The following is an 18,514-nucleotide window of genomic DNA, read 5'->3' as shown; positions in this document are numbered from 1 at the left end:
GTCAGCACGAGTGAAGTAAAGACAATGAAAAAGCTGGCTTCTGCTTCGAGTGAGGAAGTTATTTTGCTGGAGCAGCATAAATCCTTAATAGGATTTCTTGCTTTCCCTGCAATATAGAGACTCAGGCAATTCCTTCTCTCCTCCTACACCCTGCCCACTGCAGGGGTGGGTGCACATATCCTCATCCACCAGCTTTCTGTGGTCCACACCTGCAAACACATGTACAAGAGTAACCCTTCTATGCAACACAGCATGCTTCCCTGACCTGCAAGACAAGAAATCCTTACCTTCTCTACAAATACGCTGTGTTTTTGCAGGACAAACACATTTTTCACTGCTAGAACATTGTATTTGTCAAAAAAGCCAAGATTGCATTCCAGATGTACAGCAGTTCCACATACAGAAATGCCCTAGTCCTGTCTAGTCAACATGTTCAATAACATATTGCCAGAGTGAATAAATATGTTTAAGATAATGGGAAAAAAATATCTCTTGTACCGAAAATGTCCTTTTGAATGATAGCATGAAATAGATCATTTTAATATTTTAATTTTCTCTGTTTGAGTGGCAATTTGAAAAGCTTAACCCACTGGATTTCTCCCACTGAATACATTTTCCCTTTAGCTTCAAGGGAAGAATAAACATATTTCTTTCTTTGAAAAAAAGCTGTCTCCTATAGACTGTTCTCTTGTGTTTGGTAAGTTCTGTCTGAGGTATTACTGTGGACATGGACTTAGTAATAACTAGACTTACATGTTTTCACTGGAGGATCTTTAAATGCATTAGAGCCTGTGATGTATCACAGTATCCGCAGGCAAGATCATAATACCAGTCCTGAAATAAAATTACCTCCTCCTGGCAGTTGAAAAAAATGAATTTCAAAGTCTCAGTTAGTTATAACCAAAATAAGATGGCTAAGCAAATCAGCAGCAGTGCTGGGCAGTCCCGAACTGAGCCCTTGCTGTAGTCACCAGACACAGGGTCAGATCCCCACCTTGCCTAGATCAGCAGAGCTCCAGACGAAGTCACCTCAGCGAGGACTGTTTGTGCCAAATCGCTGGCTCTGTACGTGCTCCTCGCTGGAAATGCCAGCGCAGTGCAATTTAAGTGCCACGCATTATATGGCCAGAGAATACCATTAGCATAAAGGTGCGATGCAGCCTCAGTATGACCTGGGAGGGTAGGCTGGCTGGCCCCGCAGGGGTCCTCACCTCATGTCCTCCCTGTGCCCCCAGGGAAAGTTTGGCCACAGGAGGGGATTTTAGCTTCCATCTTCCAAGCTCTGCCTCTTCTGAAGGGAAGACACCTTTCCCTTTGGTAAATTGAGACCTTATTGCGGCCTTTCAGTACTTAAAAGGGACCTGTAAGAAAGATGGGGACAGACTTTTTAGCAGGGCCTGTTGTGATAGGACAAGGGGTAATGGTTTTAAACTAAAAGAGAGCAGATTCTGGCTAGATGTGAGGAATAAATGTTTTACAATCAGTATGCTAAAACACTGGCCCAGGTTGCCCAGAGAGGTGGTAGATGCCCCATCCCTGGAGACATTCAAGGCCGGGCTGGACGGGGCTCTGAGCAACGTGATCTCATTGAAGATGTCCCTGCTCATGGCAGGGGGTTGGACTAAATGACCTTTGAAGGTCCCTTCCAACCCAAACTATTCTATGATTCTCTGATAATTGTATCCATACATGGATTTTCACCGGGGATGAGAATCATCCAGTAGTAACTTGTTTCCTTCTGAGACCTGGTGACAATCTCACACCATCTGATGCTGTAGGTGTATGATCATTCAAAGATGACATCAACCCACATTGCATCAAAATAAGCAGTCCTGCCCTCCCTCAGCTCTTGATAGCAAACTGGATTGAAAAACTGGTTGGCATTAGAAGTCAAAGTATCCAAGTGCCTTTCTGAAGTTTGCAGGATCGTAACCATCTGAATTGGGTACTCTTATCCAGCCCAGCTACACGTGCTGCAGGAACCATGACTTTTAAATAAGTATTTGAAGGGCTGCAAAATGTGCGGTCTCAGAACAGCTTAGGGCCAGATTCTCCAGTGTCCATCATTCATGGGCTTGTACACTACTTTCTCAGTAGATGAGGTGTTAGATAAGCACCTACATTTTCCAGATAATTTAACCCCTTGAAGTTTTGCTTTTGGTGGTTACAACATTTTTCATGTCAAAAGCAGGAAAGGGAAAGCTCAGTTTTCCACAGGCACCTCTGAAATCTGATTCCTTGTTTTGAAGCCTAGGTGTGGGCTGAGGATAAAGTCCCCACCGGTGAAGTGCAGGATGTGTTCAGAAACCCTCGTGATGGGTGGAAGGCTGGTCTGGTGTTGAGGTAGTGCAAGTTTTGACTTTTGTTAGCCCTGCTAGGCCAGCAGAGCTGTGGAAGGAGAAGATGCATGCTGTGTCTGTACCACCAGCAAAAATGTCACATTACAGTTCATGTTGAGGAGAGAAGCAGGAAAAAAGCATAGCTTTTTTTGGAAGGCGTTTGGATAGCTTTGGCAGTTAAAATATCTATATAATCTGCTTTCAAAACTGGGCGAAATTCAAAGTCATTGAAAAGGAATACATTTGAGTAAAGTGCGCTAGCAATTTCAGTTACTTTTCCAGTTCTTTTTTCTTTCTGCTAAGGGAAGGATTTGCAAAGCAGCAAATACTAGTTGCTACACTGGAAATCTCATGTGTTCCAAAGCAGGTAATTTTACACAGAGGCATCTTTCAAATCAATGCTTTGTTACTAATTTATTAAGACTTAGATGTTTAAATTATTATTTTTTTTACTATCTTGTTCTTGTACTTAAGGCCTTGCCCTGGTAACACAGGGGCTTTGGCAGCAATATGGGTTTAAGTAGTTCCTGTCCAAGAAGCTGATGTTCACCCTCTGGGCAGTTGTGCCCTCGGCCTGTGGCAGCGAGCTGTGAAACTGGCCAGGGAATGGATCCACAATGAAAAAACCTCTCAGGAATACAACTCTTGTTGAAGTGCTGGTGCAGCTCCATGCAAATTTAACTCAGGTGAGGGTGGTATTGCTCTGGTTCAGCCCCCTCCAGCCACACGTTCCTAAGTCTAATTTTGAATCTTTTAGAACTGCTTATGTCGTATTTTTTAAGTGCTTATTATCATCAAGGGGCTGGCTGCACCTTGAAAGAGCAGTGTCCTGTGGCACAGAGCTGGGATGAGCCCACCAAGGTGGGAGAGAGCCAGCAGAACCGTATTGTCAGGCTCTGGCATCCTGAGCCTTAAGGGACAAGCTGACACATGAACCAGTGGCTGTGAGCTGACCGTGAATAAATTTAGACTGGAAGTTAGAGAAAGAGTGGCAGCTTTTTGCGTGATGAGATGCCAGGCAGATTAGGGACCCCAAATAAACCACGGCTTTCAGGATGCTCTCTAAGTTTCCATATGAGATCGTATGATATGTCGCTGAAAAGAGGCACAACCGCTTGTTCTTAATGTTAGACCTCATCTACTTAAAAAGTAAAAAATTGCAGTGATTCGACTGAACAGTCTAGTTAAATCAGTACAGATCTTAATTTTAAAGGCTTTGTTTTTGGTTTAAAGGCTAACTAACCTACACAACACTGATATATACATCTTCCAGATTAGGTTGCACATTTTGCTGAAAATGTGCATCTGGAAACTTTTTATTTCAGCAGGTAATAATATTATAATAGCACCTTACAAACGTGATCTTAAATGGGATACTTTATTTTCTGCAGTTAGAATTGCACATATATGATTGGTGCTAGAATAAAGGTGAGATATAAAATTATCTTATTTTTGGTACAAATTTATATGCAGTCTGTTCCCAAGACAGTTTGAACAGGTTTGGCTTAAATCTGTTGCATCCAGAATTAACTGGAAATTCCTACACTGAAGCATGACAGTATAGAAGTTCTGAAATTGGTTAAATCAGTATAATCTTCTGATTTAGGTAGGGGTTTATTTATATCAGCCTTTTCTATATATATTTTTTAATACTAAAACATAATAAGCATGCTTGGAAAATGTTTTATCTTTGATTTGGAAACTGTTTTGATAACTGTGCATGATACAGTTGGTACACTGGGCATTATTCTCAAAATGTTTATTACTTGCATTTTGAATGCACTGTATTTGAGCAGGAACAATGTTTAATTGATGGCAGAAGTATTTGGTGGTTGAAAGAATGGAAAAAGCAAGCAGGTTTAAATTTCGATCCTGATTCAGCAAAAATTAGTAGGTGTATGCTTACTTTTAAGCACCTGGTTTAATGTGTTGCTGAATGAAGGTAAATCTGCACCACAGATTTACTGTTTTGAACTTGTTACTCAGCCCGTCCTGCACTTCTGTAAGGTAAGGGAAAAATAGTGGCTGTTAGAGTTGTGGGGTCTAATGTATGGAGTGAATGTGCTTGCTTTGCAATTCTAGAGAGGAGGAAGAGCTGATCATTAATATTATTTTCATTAGGCTGGACTTTATAAGAACATCTTTGAAGACTCTAACAGGAAAGAGAGAAATTAAATTCAATTTGAATTTATTCCATGGCTTACTATTTCCTTTGGAAATGTATATATGAAGCTTTGGTGGCAATGATTTAACTGACAGGAGGCTATTGATCTGAGTCAGTCTGACACTGGTCCTTGCGTCCTACACTGAGATATTGAATGTCCAAGGCAGAGCAGTAACTGTGCATCTGCCTGTTTCCCCTGGTCATGCATGCCTGGAGAGCTCAGAACCACTGCAGCAGCAGATTAACTGTATTTTAAGTATTTGAATTTCTTTGCCAGTTGATATAATTATTACAGAGCATGGAACAAACTAAAAGGAATATATACTCAGAGCAAAAATGAGGTTCAGGCGTGTGAGATGCAGAGGCATAATCCTCTCAGTTTGGGATGATTCCAGTGGGACTGGGGGAGCTAGACACCTCTTTGGGGAGGATGAAGGGTGCTCTGTGCTTCGCAAGATCAGAGTAACAAAGAAAACACTTAAAGTCATCCAGATGTTTCCATCCCCTGGCCCGTTCTAAAATCGCTGCAGAGAAGTTGCTTTGGCTTGTGTTGCTTTTTGCTGCGTCGTTGCTCACACTGTCAGAGAACTTTGTCCTATTATCGTTCCTAATCTTCAAGAAGGGCTGACATACGTGCTCATAACCACCGTAATCCAAGTCCAGAGTTCTCATGCAAATCCTACAGCCAGCATCAGCTCTCTAGCAGGATAAGGGCTGCCCTCCTGTCACTGCTGGAGGAGTCTGTGCTGCAGGTAACACACCAGCTGCCAGGGTTGGCCCTTGGAAAATGAATAAAGGAGGGATATACTTTCTTCTTTTTCACTTTCCTGATGTAGCAACCCCAGGCAGTGCTACAGGCTCAGGGAAGAGTGGCTGGAAAGCTGCCTGGTGGAAAAGGACCTGGGGCTGTTGGTTGACAGTGGCTGAACATGAGCCAGCTGTGTGCCCAGGTGGCCAAGAAGGCCAACAGCATCCTGGCTTGTATCAGGAATAGTGTGGCCAGCAGGACTAGGGCAGTGATCATTGCCCTGTACTCAGCGCTGGTGAGGCGCCACCGTGAATCCTGTGTTCAGTTTTGGGCCCCTCACTACAAGAAAGACATTGAGGTGCTGGAGAGAGTGCAGAGAGTGGTGACAAGGCTGGTGAGGGGTCTGGAGCACAAGTCTCATGAGGAGCAGCTGAGGGAACTGGGGCTGTTCAGCCTGGAGAAAAGGAGGCTGAGGGGAGACCTTGTCGCTGTCTGCAACTGCCTGAAAGGAGGTTGTAGGATGGAGGGTGCTGGTCTCTTCTGCCAAGTAGCAAGTGATAGGATGAGAGGAAATAGCCTCAAGTTGTGCCAGGGAAGGTTTAGATTGAATACTGGGAAAAATTTCTTTATTAAAAGTGTTGCCAGGCATTGGAACAGGCTGCCCAGGGAAGTGGTGGAGTCACCATCCCTGGAGGTGTTTAAAAGATGTACAGATTAGAATCTTAGGGACATGGTTTAGTGACGGTGTGAGGTGAATGGTTGGACTCGATGATCTTGAGGGTCTCTTCCAACCAAAATGATTCTATGATTATGTGATTCTATGATTCTATGTCTTATTCTCCTCTAAAATGGCTAATCCTCCATGTAAACTTAACCCTTGGGGAAAGTGTTGGCTACATGGCCTTAGGGGTTGGAGTCTTCCATTCCTAGAAACCCGTGATGCTGGGGAGAAGCAGTGTGGGCTTCCTGACCCTGCCTGGGCTAGTGTTTCAACCTGACCTCCTGTGGCTCCTTCAAGGGGTCTGGAGGGCAATTTCTGAAGAAGAAATTGTAAGTGCAAATTAAGGAGATGTGGTGCCTGTTTGGCAAGGAAGCTGTGACACAGTGGGCATGTTAAATAAGCCACTGAACAGTCATCAGAAGATAATGCTTGGTATTTTTGTCAAATATATGTATTTAGTGATTTGTTAGATTATGACTACACACAGTGGAGCTGCAGTCGATTTGCTGCCATCCCATAAACCCTGGTATTCTAGTAGTCGTGGGAACAAGAAGTACAAAACTTGGGCCAAACATGTCCCAGTTCAGGTCTCTGGCTCTTGACTGAGGTCGCCAACATTCAAATAGAGTTCCCATGGAAGCGGGAACCGGATGGCCTGGATCTATCCCTGGGAATATCGTAAATATGGACATTTTCCAGGCAGCCATGTATGTGCAGGGATGGGTCTATGTTGCTTCCTTCCTGATTTCAAAAAATCGAAATCAATTGTGTGTCAGCACTTGCAGCTTCTGCAGGTGCTCCACAAGTCGCTGCTGAGTGTCTTGCACTTTTCTTCGAGTTATCTGGTGCTGGTCTCTGTGGACCAGGCTAGCTCAACACTGGGATTTAATCTGCTGTAAGAGTACAACTACCACCAAATCACCTTGAGAGGGAGGAGGATCATGTCCAGGTTTATCACTGGAGTTTGCTTCTTTTTTTTGGTTGTTGTAGCAGATGAGATGGTCTTGCTCCAGCTAAGCTTGTTGCCTGTCATGTGAAATATTATGTCATAAACACCAATGTTCATAAGGATTTACATATATTCTGTCTCTTATGCTAACAAGAAGCTGCTTTATTCATAGAATTACTATCCTTCATACCTATTCTGGTTTTAAATGGTGAGAATATTCAGTATCTGGCCTCTTTTGTTGTCTAAAACTTCTGCCTTTCTTGCAACCTTCCTCCATTCTTGCTGTCCTTGGTGAGGCACTTCAGGGACAGCTGCCACTGGGTCTGCTGAGACTGGCAGGTATATCTTGGCATTTGCTGCACTACATGCCCTGGTGACAGTGAGACTGGATGTCATTGGCCAGGGAAGTCATGGAAAAATGAAAGAGCAAGGTAGTGGTGAAAGGAAATCTGGATCTGTCAGCAGGGGTGACAGGTGATGAGATGCAGAAAAAGGTAGCGCTTGAGCACATCAGGAGATAAAACTGAGTGTGTAAGTACCAAAAGAAACAAGCAGGACATAAGATGGAATAATCTGCCATTCCAGTGGAGACAGACTGTGTAGCAATTCAACAAAGCAAGGCAATGTCAGGACAAAAGAGGTCAACATGAATGGCTGATGTGCTGGGATACTTTGAGAAGGTTTTATTACACCTTCTGTAACACCCTAGCTGGATCTGAACTTACGGATGTGACTCCAGTTGCTGTTTAAGTAATAATCGCAATACAAATAACATAACACATTTGGATCTGAGAAGGTTGACACCAGTACAGCAACGTGGAGGTACGGTGCTGAGAGAGGGACAGGTGGGCAGCAGAGGAGCAGCACAGGACCAAACAAGTAGAGGCTGATGGGATAAAAGATTATTTGGGTGTCTGGGTGAGGGCTGCAATTTAGCTTCAAGGGACTTTTTTCTTTCTTTTCTTTTCTTTTCTTTTTTTTTCCCCCCCCTAATCTACACTCCCTCTTAAACTGGTTCAGCTGAATGAGCAAGTATGTGACTTTAATGAGATTCCTGAAGTCTCAGTAAGAATTGTGGTTAAAACCAAGCCTGCGGCCAGAAGCAGATGTATAGCAGGATGTCACAGTACATCTCTTGGTGCCAATGGGTCCATGGCACAGAACTGGAGGGCGGGGATTCCCTTTTAAGCAGCACTTGTAAACCCTCCTTCTAGGGCAATGCATCTCTACTGGCACCTTAAGTAGAGGAGATTCTACTTCAGTGAATATTTTTCCCATCTTAATTAAGTGTCTTATGTCAGAGAGAGCAATAAATGTTTCTGGATGCACTGGACATTGCAAGGCATTAAAAACAAGAATTGAACCTCAGTCAAGTTGCAAGAATAAACAGGAACTTGAAAGAGTCTCTTGATCAAGAACATTTTCCAGCTCTCCCCAGTCCAGCAGAAACTGGACAAGATGCAGAAATGAGAATCATTGAGGTTACGTGGAAAGAGACGTAAATTTTCTTTCAGCACTTCTTATAGCACACGATTAAGATCTGTGTCATACTTGGGGACATCTGAAATTTTTGGAAAACAATAAGGGTAGGACAAAGAGTTTGCATGAGTAACTCCTTTTCTAATTTATCAGGGCTGTCTTCCAGCCAGGGTTCAACTTTTTTTCACAGGCTGCCAAATCTTTGCAAATGATCTCATGGACATGACCTCCTCTTCTTTCTTGGAGTCTTGCAGCTTCCCTCCGGCAAACACAGCAGGGACAGTATTGGGAAAGCGGTGATAGCTCTCCAGCTGCTCTGCCGTGACTTTGGAAACTCGATGTGTAAATCTGTGCTTCATGCACAGTTGTCACCTCTGAAAATCGAACAAAGGCAAACACAGGTACTAATTTTAGGCAGCCAGGCAACACAGTAGACAGTTGCCTAGGGCAGCAGACTGATGAATGCAGCAGAATGCCAAGGCTTTACGAAGACGCAGCCTTGCTGCCGCCGCTCTTTCCTCTAAGAAGGGACCCAGCTAGACCTAAGAAGGCAGCATTAGAACTTTAATCTGAGGGTTGAGATTCACGTTCTGTTTTCAGGCAACAGCTCCCTATTTGGCCCAGGGAATCCACAGCAGTCTGGGTGAAAGCATCAGCACTCAGGGCGCAGCATGGGTTCACTGCTGCCGTCTGAGTGAGCCAGACCCACTTGAAGGGGTGGGATGGGACCTTTTCCAGCAGAAACAAGAGCAGCTCTCCCATTTCGGAGGTCTTTCTGCTGCCTGTTCCTATAGCAGGAGCAGTGTGAGTTGATGTGAGTGGGCTGCTGCAGGGGAGTGATGGTTTGGGATGGGAGTGAGAGTCACTTGGGTGGTGCGGAGTGGACAGGGGTGGTAGCCAGGAGGGTTGATCTGCCTAGGGTGAGGTTGGCCTCTCCTGGACTTAACATAGGGGTTAACCAGGGAACAGAAGAGCAAGTGAGACCAGTTTTCTCCAGGGCCTCCCCTCTACCCATTAGTGTAGTGATGCCTTAATGTCATCTGTATGGAGCCATCCCAAACTCCTGCTCATTCTTAGCCTCCCTTCTCCGAGCCACCCATCTCCTGATAACTCTCCCAGCATCCCAGTCGGTCATTTGGGATTACTTGCCAGCAGCTCCTTACTCCCCCATCCCCTTACCTAATGCCTCTCTGGCTCCATTCATCCCAGCTTTCCAGCAGTCCCATTTCACCCCACCTCTTGTCCTGACAAAATTTGATTGACTTCTCCCACCCAGCCCTGCTTTGGCAAACGACCTCGCCGAAGCTGTTCGGGCTTTAAAAAAATAATCCAAGCTTTTTATTTACAAAATCGAAATATTGCTTTAAAGATTTTGGTGGCAAGTAGAAACAGGCATGAGGAAGAGGGATAGATGGTATTCCTCAGACCATTGGCCAAGTGCTCGCCACTTTTGTTCTGGAAGTTGTTAGCTGAGGCTGAAACGCTCCAACACCACCTCACCTGCTATTACCACTTTATCTGAAGTTATAAACACAGCCAGTGAAGAAATTATTTCAAGCATCTTGAAAAGGACTCACTTCCATAATTCACATCTTAACTAAATGGGAGTCATTCTTGCCAGCAGCAGAATTTAGGTAGAATTCAGTTTCAGACCTTTCCCACTGAAGCATCTCCTTTAGTTGCCGCCTTCGAGAGGATATTAGGTTGAATGGATAAGTGACCTTATCCCATATAGCAATTTTTGTCTCTCGTGTTTCAAAATAAGATCATTGCCTTGCTTGTGCTTGTTGGCAGTCAGGTTGCTACTAGCAGTATTCACAACACTTTGCTGTTGTTAATCATCAGCTGCCTTCAAATATTAATACTTAAAATGAGATAGTTAGTTAGTGCCATATGTTTCTGGACCAAGCTTTGCATGAGCACCTCCCAGGTTTTACCAGCTGGAAAAGTTTTCATTTCCATGATGGCACCATACCTTGGGTAGACCACTGGTCCAGCACCACGTGGTGATACATCCTTGCCCCGTGGAGTGCCGCGGCTGAGCACATGCGCCTGGAGAAGCTCACACGAACATGGACATTGACGTCACCCATATTTGTGGAAATGCTGTCTCACATTCCTGGCTGGGAGAGGCACCGGGACGGCTCACCACGGTTTACTCCTTTCTCAGAATCTGCGGGGAGACTTGGTGAGGGTGAAGCCTGGAGATACATCGCTCCCATCATGTCATCTATTTACATGGCACATGCCTTGTGTGCATGTGCGAGACAGGGAGGCCTTTTTTTTCCCCTGTCCTAGTTCTTCTTTCTGGCTGTGGTGAGATGGAAAGGTGGGACGGTCTCATCTCTGCCAGCGAGAAGGTTTTCTGTATCTGAGGCTGGCTTGGAAATTCTTTAGGTGACATCACACCATGTCTGTGCAGACTCATTGTTTGTCATGGAAAAGCCATTCATCCATATACAACTTCCTTCCTCCCCAGACTCCTGGAGATAAACTTTCCATTCTGTCTATTCCCTATAGAAACAGACCCAAAACATGTATGCGTGGCTACACACACATACACCTCGCCATCCCTCCGTCACACTTGGGGCTGTGGGAGGAGGAAAAGGGAGGATATAGAAGATGTGAATAAAGTCACCCTGTTTTCTTCAGACGTGGATCCTGCTGTGCCCGAGCAGTAAAACTCCTCTCTCGCTGAGGTTCTGGGTCACACAAGGCTTTTTTGTCCTGAGGCTAATTCTGGCACTCGCAGCCCCACATCTGCCTGCCAGGTGAGATGGGCCACCAGCTGCAGGTACAGTACATCTGGATGGGGGAGGAAGCGAAGCGTGCTGCAAACAAACACAGCAAGTCCACCGTGGCGGGCGCAAGGAATTCGATGAAAAATATACTTGAGCGGTCTGAGCTGCCGAATCTGGTGATTCATGTCTCGGGCGCTGCTCGTGGGGCAGAGTGAAAGGCCGGGTACTTGTGGGTCTTGCACCACGGATGCCGTGGCCACAACCTGGGAGTTGCTGGAAGGGAGCCATACATTCAGCCTGTGTTTGGGGAGCCGCAGGGGCAGGGTCGGGGGGATGCCAGGCCCAGCGCGAGGCTTTATGAGAGAGGAGGGGGAAGGCATTTGTCCATGGCAGAGAGGTGGAGACCGTGTGGCGCAGGGTAGGACAGGATGGTGAAGGCTATGTTGAGATGGAGGCAGCAGCAATGGTGCCGATGGCGTGACAAGGTGACTATTTCCCTGCGGCAGGCGTGGAGGAGGTAGGGTGCGAGGAGCGTTTGTTGCAAGTACCCGTACGGGTCTGGGATGCCTGCGTTTGGTTTCTGCCAGTGTCTGGGGGGAAGGGGCTGAGGAGCTGCCAGATTGCCCCCACTGTTGTGGTTCCTGGTGAGTCGAGCGGGGAAAAAGGGAGAGGGATGTTTGGACAAGAGGAGCCTTTGAAGCTTTTCTTCGGTCCACCTCCCCTGCTCATAAAGCCATTAGGCTCTGGTGCCAGCCCTATCTGCGCTCGTCGCCGGCAGCCCAGCCGAGCCTCGCAGACCCCCCGCCCGGGGCGCGGAGCTGGGGCAATGGCGTGGGGCCCTTCTGGAGGCCGTTTTGGGGAGGGGGCAGCTCATTTCCGAGCCGGCCCTGCATTACAAAGGCGGTGGGGCCAGCGCGGCGCTTTGATGTGCCCCGCCGGCTCCCCGCACACCTGCAGCCGCGGGGCTCCCGGCCACGCCACGGCCCGGGGGGGCACCCACGGACCACGGGCTGGCGAGGGGGAGCCCGGAGGCTCCGGGGGTCCCTCCCGACGCCCCTGAGGGTGAGGCCAGTCCCACACGTCTCCTCACTGCCCCCGGGCGGGACGGGGAAGCTCCCTCGGTGGCGGCGGAGCCCCGGCAGCGCGGCCCCTTGCCCCCGGGCCGAGGGCGGGAGGGAGGCAGGGCCGCCGCTGGAGTCCCCGGGAGGCAGCGACCGGGGGAGGGTCCTGCGGGGGGCGGCGGGGGCGGAGTGGGAGGGGGCGGCAGCCCGGGCTGTGCTCGCTGCGCCCCCGCCGCACGCAGGCCCCGCTCCAGGGCTTCTCCTCGGTGCTTCTCCGCAGGGCGCCCCGTCCCGGCGGCCGGCTCTGCGGGGGCTGCCCCAGCGCCGCCGCCCGCAGCCCACCATGACCGGGCCGAGGCTGGCCCTCGCCGCCGCGCTCCTCTGCAGCTGCACCTCGCCGGTGGCCGACGCCAGCTCCTGGTGGTGAGTGAGGGCGCGGGGGAGCCAGCGGCGCCTTTGTCCGCCGCCGCGGGCCGGGCACCGGGGGCTGGGACCGTCCCGGGGCGGGCGGCGGAGGGGGAGCGGGGCGGCTGCCCTGCGCTCCCCGCGGGAGCCTTCCTGCTTCCCGGGCTTCTTTCGTAGCAGCTTGCTTCTTTCCAGGTTCCCCCCTGCCACCGTCTCTACCCAGTTTTTGGGGGACGTGGGACGCAGCCCCTCTCCTCCAGGCATTTCTGGGCTCCTTTTGTGCGGGATCGCTGAAATCCCATCTGGGCTTTAAGGTGGGGGGAAAGCGTAAGGAGAGGATGGGTAAGGTTTCCTACCCGCTGCCAAAAGCGCTGGGAGCAGCCGCGGAGCCCCCTTCCCCTAAAGAGCGGAAAATAGCTCGGCTCGAAGGCAGGCATCGCTCGCTGGCGGTCTGTTAAAAAAAACTGCTCACTTTCTTCTTTTGCAGAGAAAGTGCTGAGCTTTCTCTCAGCCTCCTCCTCATCCCGGGTGTCCTCTGTGTTTAAACTCAGGTTACAAACGAGCTGTGTTTCTCCCGCTAGAGCCCTGGAAAAGCCTCGCATCTGGCAGAGTCGTAGAGGGAGGCAGCTGACATGAGAAATGCGCCCGGGCTTTGGGAGCGGAGCGGGGCTGGGCTGGGCTGGGCTGGGCTGGCGGGGAAACGTGCCGGGCGTTTCGCAGAGGGGGCCTCTCCCTCCAGACTCCCTTGGATGTTTTTCTCATCGCAGGTCTTTGGCCATGAACCCCATCCAGAGGCCTGAGATGTACATCATCGGCGCTCAGCCGGTGTGCAGCCAGCTGCCGGGGCTCTCCCCTGGGCAGCGCAAGCTCTGCCAGCTCTACCAGGAGCACATGGTGTTCATCGGGGAAGGGGCCCGCAGTGCCATCAAGGAGTGCCAGTACCAGTTTCGGCAGCGGCGGTGGAACTGCAGCACGGTGGACAACACCTCCGTCTTTGGGCGGGTCATGAAAATAGGTAGGAGCACCCAGTACGGGGCAGGTGCGGGGCTCAGGCCGGCTGTCCCGGTGCACTTTTCTCCCGTTCTTCAAATACACACGCAGGAGTGATGAGCCCCATTAGCGCTGATCTTAAAGTTGCCTTTAGCGAGCTGTTCCGTTGCCTTGTGTGCTGGTGCTGCCTGCGCGGGTGGCAGCGATGCACCTGAGCCAGGAGCGAGCTGGGGCAGCAGGGGGTTGTGTGTGGGGGGCACGCTTTCTGGAGGTGGGGGTGCATGGGAAGGTCAGGAAGAGGAGGGCTGCTTTTGTTTTGTATGCTTGTTCAAAGGTAGGGAGGGAAGAAGCTGGAGGCAGAAACAATGGACCCATGTTATCATTCCCAGCATCTGGAGTGCCTTCAGACAGGGAACGCGGCCCTGAGATGTGGGAAATACAGACTCCTCTGGCATGGGATTTTTACCCCTCCCTGTTATGCCACTTTCTGTGTAAACCTAAGAGATTTTTATAATTCCTGCCCTGCTGGCAGTAAGAGGCACATTGGCAGGCCATTACTGCACTTGAATTGAGGTGTGACCTAGCTACATTGTCTCAGCTCCTTTTGAAATGCAATCATCTGATGGCAAGAAACTGAGAAATCCGGGCTCGGTTTGATGTGTCCGACAGCCAGGACAATAAAGAAAAGGTGTTAAAACAGCCACTCACACAAACATGCACACGCACACACGCATGCTCTCCAGCCCCGTGTGAAGGTTTTGTTTCCCACCCACAAAGCCGATCATTTACCCTGAAGAACCATCACTATTTCTCAGTTGTGAGGTCAGAGAAAACACTTAGCAAAGAGTGGAAAAAGACCTCCAGCTCCTGCACCCCAGCTGCCCCCAGCATTCGTGGCACCTTTTTGGCTTCGCTCTCAAAAAAAGCACATGGGCAGCAGTACACCAAGAGATGCATCTTTAATACCTCTGGGGCGTGAAAGTGATAGGGTACCAGGATAACAAAGTCCTGTGATCCTTTCTGTTTGATCCCGAAATTCTAATGTGTCATCCTAGAGAATTTTATGGGTATTTCTGCATGTGTTACTCAACGTTTCAGAATTCCTAATTCAGCCCACCAGAGCCATACTAATTCCTCCCCTTCTGCATAGCTCATATCCCAACAAATCGCTGTTTCTCTGGGGTACTCCCCTGGAAAATGCAGTTTCCTGACACATACTTTCAGCTCCTGACACACATCCAAGGCATCTGCGCATCCTTGATCTCTCGCTTTCTGATAGCAGGAGTGGTGGCTAGATGAGGTTGCATGCAATCCCATATTGTTAAAACTTGTGCTTTGGGGTATGCACATTGAGATTTCGGCCACTAAAGGAAAAGGACGAACACCATGCCTCCATCTCTCCCTTCTCATGACCCTCCCTCATATGTAACTTATCCCAAAGAACAGGGTAAATTTCAGGTCCCCAAAGAGATCCTAGTGACTCCACAAGGACACCAGAAAATAGGACTCCTCTTCTGGAGCAAACCTTATCCTCTTCTACAGTACCTTCCTGCAGACCCAGGGTGGTCCAGTGGGTGAGTCCACACCTGGAGAAAAGAAGTAAGGGTGAACTAAGAGAAAGCAAAGATCAGAGCTGAAGGATGAAAAACTGTCAGATAGGATCAGAGGGCATATGCGAAGAAGGGACTAGAGTGGATAGTGGAAGAGGGAAGATTCATCCTCTCTAAAATGAATTTGATCCTATTAGTTTAGATAGGGAGTAGATTTGGGTTTTGATAAGGGAAGAGGTGGTGTGAGTATGTGACGGGTGTGTCTGGTAGTCCTGCTGCTGCTCTTTGGTTTGTGTGTGTGTGCATTTGTTAGGGGAACTGTTGTATCTGAAGTAGGAATCTGCTGATGGTAGTGTCTGTGAGATGGCTGCCTGTGTTTGCCTGCTGTTTAAAAACCCATCCTAACAAAGAGTTTTGAATCTATCTCCTTTAGATTCTCTGGTCAGTTAGAGCATATTCAGGTGTTTATACTCCAGCACAAGACAGCACGGAAAAGCAAGAAAAATGTCACCAAAGGTGGCCTGGGCTATTAAAGGGTCTATGATGGTTTATCGCTGTTGTCTATGTCAGTGATAAGCTGCTGTGGAGGGGGATGCTGCCTCTTTTTTTTTCCCCTCTTAGTTCCACCTTCCCCTTTTACTTTTTCCTACTTTGTAATGAGGCATTGCTCATCATTTCGGCAAATCCATTTTCCACACTGGAGAAGAAAACGAAGCCTTTCAGTCTCTCAGGTTGTGCGGACTATAAAGTCATTCTTCCCTGGGTTCATACTGCGTGCCTGTCTCCTGTTTTCAACGTCTGAGTCCCAGTTCTGGACCACAGCCCTTTTTCTGTACTCTGTGCCAGTGGCACGAGAAAGGTCTGGAGACCAGAATATCTGCAAGAGTGCAGAGGCATGCCAGAGTGTTGTGGAGAGCGGGGAGGGGGGAAGAGATAAGAAGGACTCAGAAGGTGTATAGTGTGCCAACAACTCTCAGCTGCCCACCCACCGATGCAGGCATGGCATACGTTATATGATTTCTTGAGCTGCTCTAGATTGTGAGAGGGAAGGAGAACCTGCCCTGGCCAAGTCCAAAGCCTGGGAGATGCTCCCGAGAGCGTTCACTCAGAAACCTGGAAGATTTGTTTCCTTTCTCCCTTGCAGAACTTGGCTCAGCTCAGAAACGGGAGACCCGGTCTGTGTTTAATCATTACACCTTCATTTTGTGCATTTCATAGAGGTGAGGCAGTCTGATGATCCAAAGCTTTTGTAGAGGCATTCATAGCAGTAAAGTAGACTGCTTTTTAGCATTGTTTTTTCCTAGTGTTTGTGTTGTGTTGCCTTTTAAATGTGGTTTATTCAATAATGATATCTGGCGATGTACAAAAATTATCCTTCTGAAGTTGCTTCTTGTTCCGTCATTACAGATTTTAGACTGCACATGTGTGTATATATATCTCTATACATTACATAGAGACACATTCCTTACTGCTACATTTATGAGGGAGAGGACAGAGCACCCAAAAAGGTCATGTTAGAATTTCCTGAGGGGAACAGAGAATATATCTCCTTCTGTGCAATCCTAAACACAGGGCTGGGGTTTCCAGGTTAGTCCAGCCATTTCTGAAGCCAAAGATCTCTCTTCTGCCTTTTCAAATGCAAAAAGAAGAAAAAAAAAAAGGAGTCATAACAAGTCATGAAAGAAGAGAACAAAGAGAAATATATTTACTCTTTCTTTTTTTTCAAGATTGCCAAACTTTAGGGAAATGCTTTTTAAAAAAATCAACTGAAACGAAAACTTTTTCATCAAAGAAGTTAGAGTGACACATTTTTATCATCTTTGCATCAGTCTCCCTTCTGGGGTCATCTCCTTCTCCTGCAGCTCCCAAAGAGCAAGCTGTGGGGACCGACACCTTGCCTGGGGACAGCTCACCTTGGCATCCTTGCTGCCGCCATCCGAAAGCTGCCTCCTCCCCGGGCTCCCCATGCCGGTGGCGGGTGGGCGGCGGGCACAGGAGGGCAGCAGAGCTCCGCGGAGCTCCCCGCCGCCCGGCACAGCCTCCCGGGGACCGCAGAGGCCAGGGAGAAGGCAGAAGCTGGGGGGGTTACTGCCTGACCCTCTCTGTAACCTCTGTTCAGGTTTGCACACATTTGGCTAATAACACCCCTGTCTTTTGAGGTGATGGCACGGAGGTGCGGAACTGGGGTGAACTTTCAGATGGTGAGCAAAAAAACGAAATGCTCTTCCAAGGCTGGGAAACTTGGATGTATAAGCCCACAATTGCCAGCTACAAATTTGCTTTGTATTAGAACAGAGTTTCATGCACATGTCCGATCCCACCTCCCAAACCGAGCCTCAGTCTTCCAAACCTATGTCTAACAAGCGCTGTGGTTTGTTCTGCTTTGTGGGCAGCAAGGGGGGAAAAAAAATCCTGCTGTGACTTGTTTCAGCCTCCAACCGCCATCCTTAGCAGCCTAAACAACTCGTGCAGATTCAGGGACTGCGTATCAAGTCATGCTGCTACATCTGAAACAGTGGAGGTGGTTAGAACATGGGCAGTAAAAGTGTGAATCCAGTCTGTGCTTTCAGAGATCTCCCCCAAGCTATAAGGATGCTAAGCACCTGGAGTCATGCAGGCTCTGTTGCACAAAGCTGTAGCACCAGGAGGTGCTTTCCTTGTGTCTGTTTTAATCTCTATAGATGCAGGGAGTGCTCCACTTAATAGGATGATTGGTGTATCTGCAAGGCCGTCACCATACACACACAGACTGGTAGGGACAAAACTGCACATTAAACCATTACCTTAAAATACCCATAACATATAAAATAAACTAGATGAGTAAAAGTTTGATTTTTTTTTGTTGCTGAAAAATGACCAGAACTCCCTTATTGGCTAGTCTCAGCAGAATTACTGTAACTGGGAGTCACTCCTCTTTACCTCTTGGATCAGGGAGGTTTGGGGGTCACAGTCCTCTCCTTATGACCTGCTAGCAGGGCCCTCCCTTCTATATTATGTGTCCTTTAGTATTTTATCAGTCTTATGCTGTACTCCAGAGCAGAAGCCATTAGTGTACAACTCTCATTTTGGGGGGTGGGGTGGGAAATCACAACTAGTTCTGAAAGGTGGATGCCATTCACAGCCTTGCCTTTGTCTTGGGTCATTACCACTAAGCTGGTGATAAGCTGCTATTAATTACAGATTGTCAGCACATGCAAATTGGAACAAGAGCATACCAAAAGCATCAGCTCAGTCCTGCTGAGGGATCTGGCACTGAGAGCCTCGTGGGTTGGTGACAAACTGTTCTTGGAGCATCTGCCCTCTGAAGTCATTCAAATTTGCTTGAGAGCACTAGAGGGTCACCTCTTGCTGGGGTTTGGTGTAAGTA

The 18,514-nt window shown here is 48.2% G+C and overlaps 1 protein-coding gene across 1 annotated transcript in view; it reads left to right on the top strand.

Moving 5' to 3' along the window:
* Positions 1-18,514, top strand: part of WNT5B (Wnt family member 5B) — a 75,025-nt gene that overhangs the window by 45,831 nt on the left and 10,680 nt on the right. The window contains exons 2-3 of the mRNA XM_065632733.1: positions 12,457-12,625; positions 13,375-13,622. Of these exons, the coding sequence (XP_065488805.1) occupies positions 12,546-12,625; positions 13,375-13,622 (328 nt within the window). The 5' untranslated portion in view covers positions 12,457-12,545. The remainder of the gene's footprint in view (positions 1-12,456; positions 12,626-13,374; positions 13,623-18,514) is intronic.

This window comes from Caloenas nicobarica, chromosome 1 (genome assembly GCF_036013445.1).
Source record: "Caloenas nicobarica isolate bCalNic1 chromosome 1, bCalNic1.hap1, whole genome shotgun sequence".
Lineage (NCBI taxonomy): Eukaryota > Metazoa > Chordata > Aves > Columbiformes > Columbidae > Caloenas > Caloenas nicobarica.
Note: the sequence above shows the minus strand (reverse complement) of the source record. Positions and strands in the feature narration are given on the sequence as shown.